This window comes from Ovis aries, chromosome 3 (genome assembly GCF_016772045.2).
Source record: "Ovis aries strain OAR_USU_Benz2616 breed Rambouillet chromosome 3, ARS-UI_Ramb_v3.0, whole genome shotgun sequence".
Lineage (NCBI taxonomy): Eukaryota > Metazoa > Chordata > Mammalia > Artiodactyla > Bovidae > Ovis > Ovis aries.
The window spans coordinates 163,741,507-163,751,730 of NC_056056.1; the positions used below are offsets into that span (position 1 = coordinate 163,741,507).

The following is a 10,224-nucleotide window of genomic DNA, read 5'->3' on the forward strand; positions in this document are numbered from 1 at the left end:
GCCTGCGGGTTGAAGCCAGGGCTTGGCACCGGCCCGGAGCGCCCGGCTCCCCCCTTCGCTTGGTCTTTTCTAGTGGGGCTTCCTGGCTCTCTCTGTCACGGATTCTTAAGATGAGGGTATCTGTCCAGGATGGCAGCTGCCCCCCTCTGTCAGTAACCTTGGACCTATCATTCCTCCCCCTCCCTGCCCTGAAGTGCTCCCACACCCAAGAGTTAATCTCCCACCTGGTCCAGACTCATGACACTGCTTAGCACCAGGCTGGGAGAGGCCGTGAACACGAGGAGAGGCAGAGAGCCAGAGCTGGACCAGGCCTGCTCCCTGTCTCGTTTCTCCTCTGCCGGAAACGGAAGTCCTGGGTTGGGGCCCACTGCCTTCCTCTGGGGAGTGGGGAGGAACTCCCACCTTCAGCTTTTCCGGAAGGTACCTGCAACAGGTACCAGGCCCGAGGAGGAGAAGAGAGTTGAGACTGTAACAGGAAGCTAGTTCCAGTCCCTACCCAAAAAGACACCCCAAATTTTGGTAGTGTCTCTTAAGAGGAAGAGCCTTTGAATCTTCCATCCCCGCCCCCCCACACTAAGCTAGTAGTTCCTACAGACAAACACGGAGAAATGGAGGCTTGTGTTTTATTCATGGGCTGTCAGCCTCCCTCCTGCCCACCTGGGGCAGGTGGGAGGAGTAGGGGCAGGGAGAGCAGGCAGGCTAGGAGGGGGCCGACTGCAGCTGCCCTTTGTAGACGTACTCCAGCGCGGTGGCAATGGTGCGCATGTCCAGCTCGATGCTCCGAGCCCAGTTCTCCACATCCCCAATTTCCTGGAAGGGAGGGGGCGGGAGCCCAAGAGTAAGGGTGGGTGGGGTGTGGCTCCAGGGGCTGGATGGGGGCACATTCCATCCATCCCCTAGAAAGGGCTTTGCTTGGACCCTCCAGCTGCTTTTACCTCTTCCTCTAACTTCCGTGGCACTGAGGCCACAGAATTCTGGGCTTTCTGGGACTGCCCCCACTTCATTCTTAACCCCAGCCTAGAGGGGAGCCCCTGAGGGGTTCATAGGATGAGGGGTTCATAGGATGAGTCAATGGGGTCATAGGATGAGGCTGGTAAGGCCGGCAGTGTGGCTTACCTTGAGTGCCTGGTTGAAGTTCTCCACCATCCCGATCCACTGGCCTGTCTGCTTGGCAAACTGGGCTGCCTGGACCTGCAGGGTCTTCACCTCATGGTCAAGCTTCCTCTGGTTCATGTAGGCCTGGGCCACACTAGAGGTTGGAGGAGGGAGGCCATCTCACCCAGCTGGTGGGGAGTGGTCTCCAGAACTAACATCCCAGGGCTGCAGCAGTTGGCTGCTCAGGAGTCACGCTGGAGAAAACCTTGGGATTTCAGCCATTCCTGGATGTAAGGCAAGTGACTACGAGTGCACGCAAGTGAGCCCGCTCCCTTCCTTCCACTCCCAGGATTCCCAGGAGAGTCAACTAGATACAGACCATTTCCTGCCCCGAAAGGAGCTCCCAAAGCTGGGGGAGAGAAGGGAGGGTGCACTTGGTCGGCGGGGGTGGACGAGGTACCACTGGGGAAGAAGCTGGGAGGGGAAAGGGGCTGTGGGGAGGCTGGGAAAATCCAGCAGCAGGGACACATCTGGCAATGATTGGGAGGCCAGGGATCGGTGCAAGAAGTTGGGAAGGGAAATTGGGCCCCTCCCTGAATCCGGGGTGGGATGGGAGAGCAACCCCCTCCCCAGGAACTCAGGGTCAAGAGAAGACATCCCAAGGGCTGCTTCCTGGCTCTGTCTCTCTCCCAGTCCTCCTTTCGCCCACACAGATGAACGAACACACACGCACTCTCTCTTCCTTCTGCTCTAGGCAATAGTCTTTCTTTTCTCCTCAATCACGGTTCGCTGCAGTTCCATTACTGCCAAGGGGTTGGTATCCCCAGTCCTCTGCCTCCTCACCCCCACCCCCGCAATAATTGTGCAGCAATTGTTCTCCCTAATTGGTTGAGGAATCTTTCATCCTCCACCCCAAAGCTCTAGGTCAGCTGGTAGACTCCACATCCGGTGCCCCCACCCACTGGAATCTGTGGGGGCTGGAGGGGAGCAAGGGGGTTGGTGGGGGGGGGTTGTTCCAGAGAGTGGGAAGGACACCTGACAGGGGCTGAGATAGACTGAGCCTTTGTTTTCCTTTCCCGGGAATGAGAGGAGCTGTGGGCAGCAACACAAAAGGCTTTCTAATCTGGCTTTGGCTTAGCTGCCCTCTAAGCTGGACATAGGGTGGCCCCAAGCAAAGAGAAGTGGGAGAAGCCTAGGCCAACCTCACAGCAGAGCCCAGGAGGCGCAAATGTGGGAGGGAGGGAAGGCGTCGACCCTGTCCCTTCTCTTTGGGAGACAGCTGGGTCACAGTGCAGGGTGTTATAGGAGCTGAAACAGGAATCACAGGGGGCTCCCAATGCTTCAAGTTTCCCCTGGGAGCTCCTGAAATCCCCATTTCTCCCATTGACCTCCTGCTTTCTCTCATTCACACTGAGTGGAGGGGGAGAACTGGAGGGGGGATCAGAGGTCCCAACCACAGCCTTCTCTTCCCCTAATCTTCCTGAGATGAGCAATGAAGATGACAGTTCCTGCCTGGCTCACTTGGGTGACTCAGCCTCTGAATTCACAACCAAGCTATTCCACTTGCCCTGGGTAGAAGGTATCACACTGCCTCCTTTCTCCCAACAGATGGCCTGGCTATCAAATCATCATCTCTGCACTTTTCTGGGTCACTTGGGGTCAAGAGGCAATGTTCTCTACTCCTTCCCATGTATCTGGTCATTACTGGCATCCTTACTTAGGATGGGAGCAAGGGGTGGTCTCTGGAGACCTGGAAGGATGGGGGAGTGTCAGCCTGGCTCTGTGGTGGCTCCTGGCATAGGTTCTGCCTTCACCCTTACCAGCTGTGTCATCTCTTTCCTGCCAGTTGCTCTCCAGACTTGCCAGAGGGTGGGAGGTGCAGGAGAGGGTGGGAAGCTGTGGGGAAGGATGGTGCTCTCCCTCCCGCTGGAAGTGACAGCTGGACTTGGAGGGGTGAAGGGACGTGGCCAGATGGCATCAAGTCGTGAGCACCAGGGAGGTTATTGTTGGGAAGGGGAAGTCTGGCTGCTTCTCCACCGACCACAGCTGCTCCCCTCTGCCCAATGTTAGGGGTTAGAAGTGACTCAAGACTCTCTCCATAAAAGTTAAGCTGGGTGGGGGAGGGTAGGGGAATGAGAGGAACAGCTCATCCCCTCAGGAGCCGGCTGAAGGCTAGGCCAGTGCCTAAACTTGGGTGGAGGGGTGTTCCTGTTGATGGGAAGAGGTTCATACCCCACATTGAGGTGATCGACCAAAGCTTCTGTCAGGCAGGTCGCTGCAGTGATGGCCTCTCGCCTTCTCTTCTCTGGGTGGAAGGGGAAAAGGGATTAGACAGGAGACTTGTTTTCTTGAGGAGTGATGCTTGAGGTTCCCCACCCATTCATTACTATTCTGCTAGCTATGGGAACACCTCAAGTCATTCCAGAGTGCCAGAGCTGACAGGGCCTTGCAAAACATAAAGCAAGCCCTTTCATTTTCGAGGTGAGGAAACTGGTAGCCTGAGAAGGGAAGCGATTCGCCCAGGGACGCTAACGAGTCCTTGGCAGCGACCAGGACTCCAGACTCTCAGGCACATTTTCCCCACTGGTTTGGCCTAAAGGTTGGTAACTCTGGGGTTCCCAGCATGGATTCAGGACACAAGGGCCCCATCCCCATTTCGGCAGTTTCAGGCCTCCAAGAATCCCAGTCCTGTCGGGTCCTCAACACCCTCCTCTCTTCAGGAGGTTTCCTTCCCACTTCCAGGACGAGCGGCCCCCTAGACCAATCGGCACAGCGTTCCGTGAACAGGGGGCGGGGCTAGGATACTGCGGCCACAGCGCGGGGGACGTTGCCCAGGGGACGCTACTGCTGCTAAAGGGACCAGAGCCATTGGCAGGGGAACGGAACTCCCCCCCTACCAAAGCTCCTGTAATTTCCTCTCCTCCAAGCCCGCTCCCTTCCCCGGATCTGGGCCGTTACTTGAGATCCAGGCCCCGGGCTGAGGCTAGGCCGCGGAGGGAGAGAAAAAGGCGGGCTGGATACTCGGCTTACCCTGCAGCTCTTTGCGTTCATTCTGCTTGGCCTGGTGTTCTTTCAGCAAGCGGGACAGCATGGTCGCGGCGGGCTCTGGGCAGGGCGTGCCCAGCCCCCCTCCGACTCGCGGAACTGGAACTCGCCGCTCGGCTCCCGCGGGGCCTGGGTCACGTGGCCGCAATGTCACGTGAGGCCCGGAACCGCCCTCCTCTTGAGACCTGGGGTGATAGGTAGAGAGGATCTTGGCTGGGAAGGGAGATGATAGTAGGGGCAGGTGAGCTCTTGTCTTTATTGGGAACTCACTTTGGGAAGTGTGGGGAGACTTTTTCTTTAGTACTCTGATTGCAGAACAGTTTTCAATCTCCTTTGGATTTTAGGAGGGTTGTTGTTGCCAGGCTGTCTATCATGATTCGGTTGTTGGGGGAGCAGAGGTTCCCAGGACTAATTGAAATTCTTTTCCTTCCCTGGCCTTTTCCTCCTGGCAGCTCTGGCCGGTTTTCAGTGAATCCTCAGCTCCTCCCTCTAGAGGGGGAATGCTGTCCTCTTCAAACCCTGTCTCTTCTCTCCACCCTGCCAGAGTCCCTCAGCGTTTTAGGCATTTCCAGCGGCCTCCTAGGGAGCTTTGCTAATTTGGCTGGCTATGTGTGGTGAATGTGCCATTCCATCTCTGTCCTTTTGTGGTCAGGGAATGCGAGCCCATTTATTTCAGTCTTACCAGCAGAACAAGTGCTGCTGCCAAAGTAGAAGGTAAATTATATAACACCTCTGTGAACTAAAGAAGTGTTTCTGGGATTAACCCCAATGAGAAAAAATTATAAACATCACCAACACGTGCTCGCTCTTACAACATTCTCTCTTGGTGCACCATACACCGACATGCTGGGTGGCTTTGGGCAAGTTGCATATCTACACTGGATGTTGGTTTTCTCCTTAGTAAAATTAGAAGATTGGATTAAATCAGCGGTTCTCAGCCTTAGCTAAACATTAGACTCAGTTGGGGAAGTTTTAAAAAATATGGCTTGGTCCGTGACCAATCTCTGAGGGTGGAGGCCTGGTACAAGTATTTTTTAGAAAGTTGTTCAGGTGAATGTAATGTGCCCCCAAGGTTGAGAACCACTGCACTAAACCATATCTAAAGCTGTTTTCAAAACTTTGGTGTTCTCTCACTTCAGTTACATGGTTGAAAATTGACTTCATTATATGTACTTGCAGGGGGAGGAGAAATGGATGCTGACTGATTAGAATAGAACATTCTTGAATTTCTGAGTCAGAGTTGAAGATTACTGATCAGTTCATTCAACTCTTTGCAGAACAGCATCTTAAATCCCAGGGAGCTGCCCAGCTGTCAAAGGATTCGTGAGTGAAGTGGTTAACTGGCAGCAGAAAGCAGAACATTAAGTGCCAAAATAAAAACTCTGAATAAAAAGTGTTGGGTACTGGGACTTCCCTGGTGGTCCAGTGGCTAAGACTCCGTACTCCCAATAAAGGGGGCCCCGGGTTCAGTCCCTGGTTGGGGAACTAGATCCCGCATGCCACAACTAAGACCTGATGCAGGCAAATAAATAAGTATTAAAAAAAAAAAGTGTTGGATATTGTGTTTGTGTGTCTGTGCTTATTATATTGATACTTCTTTAACAACATCTCCTGAGTACTTAATACCATGTGTGAATCACTACATGCATTATTTCATTTAATTCTGAGAATAGTCGTGAAGAATAGTGTGAAGTATAACAATGTGCAGATGAAGAATCTGTGGTATAGAGCAGTGCAGTGATAGAGCACATAAGTGGTCGAGCTAGGATACAGAGCCGGGGTATCTGATGCCAGAGCTTGAGTGTAACCACTGTACTATACTGCAGAAACCATGGGAAAGACCCCAGCAGGGGGAGGCCCAGAGCACTTTGGGGGACAGCTCCCTGTCTCTTGTCACTATGCCTCTGTATGCCTGTGGAGCATCAGTTGAAGGGAATACCAGCAGGGGAGGAATGTTTGGGAAGAGGCTCCACTCCAGAGAGGAGCTGATCAATAGAAGCGGGAAGAATGAGAGCACTGCAGGGCAGCCTTGCCAGTCCTCCCCCCTTCTGGCTTTTGCTTCCAACTGCAGTGAGCAAGCAAATTGGAGGCAGACCGGTGCCTCACTCCCCAAGCTGGGAGAGAAAAGCAGAGGTTGGAAGGGGTGGCAGAGAATGGTGACAAGTGGACCTGTGAAACAGAGGGCAGGGGCTAATGAGGGGGGTTGGCGTTGGGGGTTTCAGCGGTGAGTCTGTAATTTAAGATTAGGATGACTCATGGTGAGTGCCAGGCCCATCCTGTGTTGCCCTCACCCCCTTGGCACAACCACCTGACATTTTCATAATCGGTATAGAGACTGCCAGGGCTCTGCGGACATCAGCCCCACCCTCCTTTCCCACACGCTGACTGTTCCTTTGCCCTAGAGCTGAGCAGAGGACATGGGTACCTGTATCTGGGGACTCCAGCTGATCTCTCCAGGGTCTTCCTCCACCTACTCTTTTTCTGGGCCCCTGTGGCTCACTGTCTAACGTCAGTCTCTACTGTTGTTGAAGCTCAGCTCCACCTGCCTTTGGTAGAGATGGACACAGGCGGCATGCATAGTAGGAAAATGACTCTTGAAATCTGAAATCTCTTTCTGACCTACCTCTGCTTACACTTTCCCAACCAGATTATTTTTCCTCTTAGAATCAGTGAATGTGCCCCCATATTCCTTTTGTCCACTCATTTCTCTGTTCTTCTCAGGCCTCTCTTTCAGAGCTTGCTTTAATTAGCAAGCTTCAGGCTGACTGGCTGGGCCAAGCCTTAGGGCCGGAAGCTGCTGAGTAGTTAGAGATTGGGTGAGGACTGAGGCAGGACATGGTGTGAGCAGAGAAGGCTTCTCATACTGGGAAATCTGGCTGGGCTTCAAGAGGGGGCCGTTGGTGGTGTGGCCGAGTTCCAAATGTTGGCCTGAGGCCAGTGCTCAGAGAAAAGGGGCCCAGTCTAAATGGCTCACCGTGGGAAGTGATCTCCCAGTCCTTCTCCCCAAGACACAAGGGGTTTCCCTGGGATCTTCAAAGACCAGAGCGGTCAAGTCATTTCCCCACTGACTGCCCTCAATCACATGTATAGCCTTTCTCTCCCAGCCACGCCCATAGTTCAAACTTTGGCTACAGGAGACATTCAGAGGCCCGCAGAAGGATTCCAGTGCTGGAGAGGTGGGTGGGGTGAGAAAGTCCTCATGTTGTCTATGCTGTGGAGGAAGAGGCTGACCCTGGGACATCTGCTCCAAGGCTCTGTTGCCAGATGAGGTGGAGGGATATGTTAACCCCGCAGTGTGTGTTCTGGAAGTGTCTGCTGCTCACCTAGAGATGGCAGCTGGGCAGTGTGTGGTCTGGGGGGGCTGAAAAATAGGGAGCCCAGATGGAGGGCAAGAGGGTTCTTAGAGGGGGGAGGGGCTGGCAGAAAAGGGCAAGAGTCTTTGCTGGGTCTGGACATTTATAAAGTTTTACAAGTGTTTTGATATTTTGAAATCGTTGTAGACTCAGAGGAAACTGCAAAAAGTAGTATGTGAAATCCTGTGTATTCTTCACCCAGCTTCCATCAGAGGTGACACCTCATATAACTGTCGCACAATATCCAAACCAGGACTCTGACATAGATATTATACAGTTAACTAGGCTATAAGCCTATTCGATTTCCCCCAGTTTTTTTTTCAACATGCTTTCATTTATAATTCAGTGTAATTTTATCCCACAGATGGATTCAGTAGCCACCACCAAAATTAAGTTACAGAACTCTCCATCACCACGAAGGAACTTTCTGTACTACCCTTTTATATTCACACCTCCACTTCCCCATCCCTGTCCCCTGACAATCACTAGTTTGTTCTTCATCTCCATAGTTTTTCATTTTGAGAATGTCATGTGAATGGAATCATACAACATCAGCATTAGTTTTAATTTAATGAATTCCTGAACTCCGAATTCAAAAGAAAGGTTCGCTGGCAGATTATTTATTTGAATATTAAGCTTATTCTGTCCTCTGGATTCCTCCGGCTTCTTCATTCCCTCCTCAATCTGCAATGCTGCTCTCCACTCCAAATCTGGCCTCCTTTCTCCTTTAGGGAAAATCTACACGTCTAAATTTACTAGGCTGGTCTGGGACTCTTGCGTGTTCCCCGCCCTCCCTTGCCCCACTATTTATAGTCAGGCTAATTTTGGGTGGCCTCTCTCTCTCTTTTCTTTCCTTCTCCTTCCTCCTGTGGCGGGTGAGGTGACTTCTCAAATATTTGGGCAGAGGAGGTCAGAAGCAGATTCTTGGCATCTGATCTCAACCTCAGATTTAGCAAGAATCAGCAGAGTAGAGATGGAGGGAGGCAGGAGCTGCAGGTGGAGAGAGGGAGGCATTTGGGGCTCTACAGGCATTTTAAAAAAACTTCTATTTATTTTTAATCAATTTATTTTTCAATTGAAGGATAAATACTTTACAGAATTGTGTTGGTTTCTGCCAAACATCAACATGAATCAGCCATAGGTATACCTTTGTCCCTTTCCTCTGAACCTCCCTCCCACCTCCTTCCCCATTTCACCCCTTTCTGTTATTACAAAACCCTGGTTTGAGTTCCCTGAGTTATACAACAAACTCCCATTGGCTATCTATTTTGCATATGGTAATATAAGTTTCCATGTTACTCTCTCAATATATCCCACCCTCTCCTTCCCCTCACCCCCACCCCTCTAAAGGCATTTTGACCCCAGTTGGATGATATTTGGGCCAAGTGTCAGGAGTCTGGGTTCCATCCTGATTTTACTCTTTTGCATGCTCATATCAGCTCTTCTCCAATGTCAGGGCTCTGAGATAGAAAAGGGATGCAGAGGGCATGTCTGGGGGATGATAGGAGTAGGATCTCAGGGCCAGTCTGCTGTGTTACCTGGAGAGCACCTGTTTAGAGGTATGCTACTCCCCTGGAGGGGATGGATACAAGTGTAGTGTTGCCAAGATGGAGGCACAGACTCTCAAATGTATAGTAACTCACCCAGGGCAAGGATTGTCCCACTGGGCAGCAGAGTGAGAGCCTATTAAAAATCAATTGTTTAAAAGTATAATCCTGGAAAAAGAAGAAAGAGAGAAAATGGACACTTAGGAAGAGGAATTAGGGAGAACATGTATTGGAGCTTTTAAGACAAAGCGGGAGAAGAGAGAATCTTAAGAATATGACAGTGTTTGAGGGGGCAGAGGAAACATTAGAGACACTGAGAAACAATCTAGTAGGATTCCAATGGACAGAGACAAGAAGGGTAAAGATAGAGTTTCGGATGAGACAAAACCAGAGAGTGAGAGAGAGGGAAAGATGGGCACATGGATATACCCAACACCAACACCCAGTAAGAGAGACCTAGGAAGGGGAGGTGGGAGCAAGTGACGTTCCAGTTGTGCCAAATTATTTCCTATCTCTCTTCTTGGCCCCATTTCTGGGTTGGAGTTATAAATAGCAGAGCTGGAAAATGTCCTCCCCCTTTGCCTTTGTCTCAGCCTGGGGGGAAGGGAGAGGCAGAGGCACCGCTTGTGAGTCCCTGCGGACATCCCTGGGAAGCCCCACCTCGATCCTGTGAGGGCCAGTCCAGGACGCTGCCCCCCCCCCCGCCCCCCAGTCCCTTCCTCTGTGGAGGGTAGGAAATCTACGGTTCTGGGAAGGGTCTGGAAGGTGCAGCAATCATCCCCATCCCTTTGCCTCTTGGGCGCAGTCTCTCCCACCTTGGCCTTCTCTGACAGTCAGTCTTTCCCCAGCTCACTTTCCTCTTCTGCCACCCCGTTTCTCCCCTGTTTTCTCCATTCCTTCCTTGGTGATCAAACTCTTACCCTTCTTTCTCCAGCTCTATTTTCTTTCTACCCGCCTCCTTTGCTCCCCTCCCCTAGGCCTGCTGAGTTTTTCTTTCTTCTTGCCTGTCTTTTCCTTATTTCCCGAACGCTGACGATGTATGTGTCTAGCAGAGCCTTTGCCACTGCTGGGCTCGGAGGAATGGGATGGGATGGGATGTGGTGGGAATTGGTTTGATTCAGAGAGCAGGAGAGGTGTTCTGTGTCCTTGGGGAAAGAAGGGAACATTAAGGCACCACACCGGAC

The 10,224-nt window shown here is 51.9% G+C and overlaps 1 protein-coding gene across 1 annotated transcript; it reads right to left on the reverse strand.

Annotated features, from left to right (window-relative positions):
- Nucleotides 1-609: 609 nt before the first annotated feature.
- BLOC1S1 (biogenesis of lysosomal organelles complex 1 subunit 1) lies at nt 610-4,280 on the reverse strand. The gene is made up of 4 exons (XM_012174798.5): nt 4,126-4,280; nt 3,328-3,400; nt 1,117-1,249; nt 610-810 (listed from the first exon to the last, which is right to left on the reverse strand). Exons 1-4 carry the CDS (start codon nt 4,184-4,186, stop codon nt 700-702), a joined length of 378 nt encoding a protein of 125 aa, XP_012030188.1. The 5' UTR covers nt 4,187-4,280; the 3' UTR covers nt 610-699.
- Between the last annotated feature and the right edge of the window lie 5,944 nt (nt 4,281-10,224).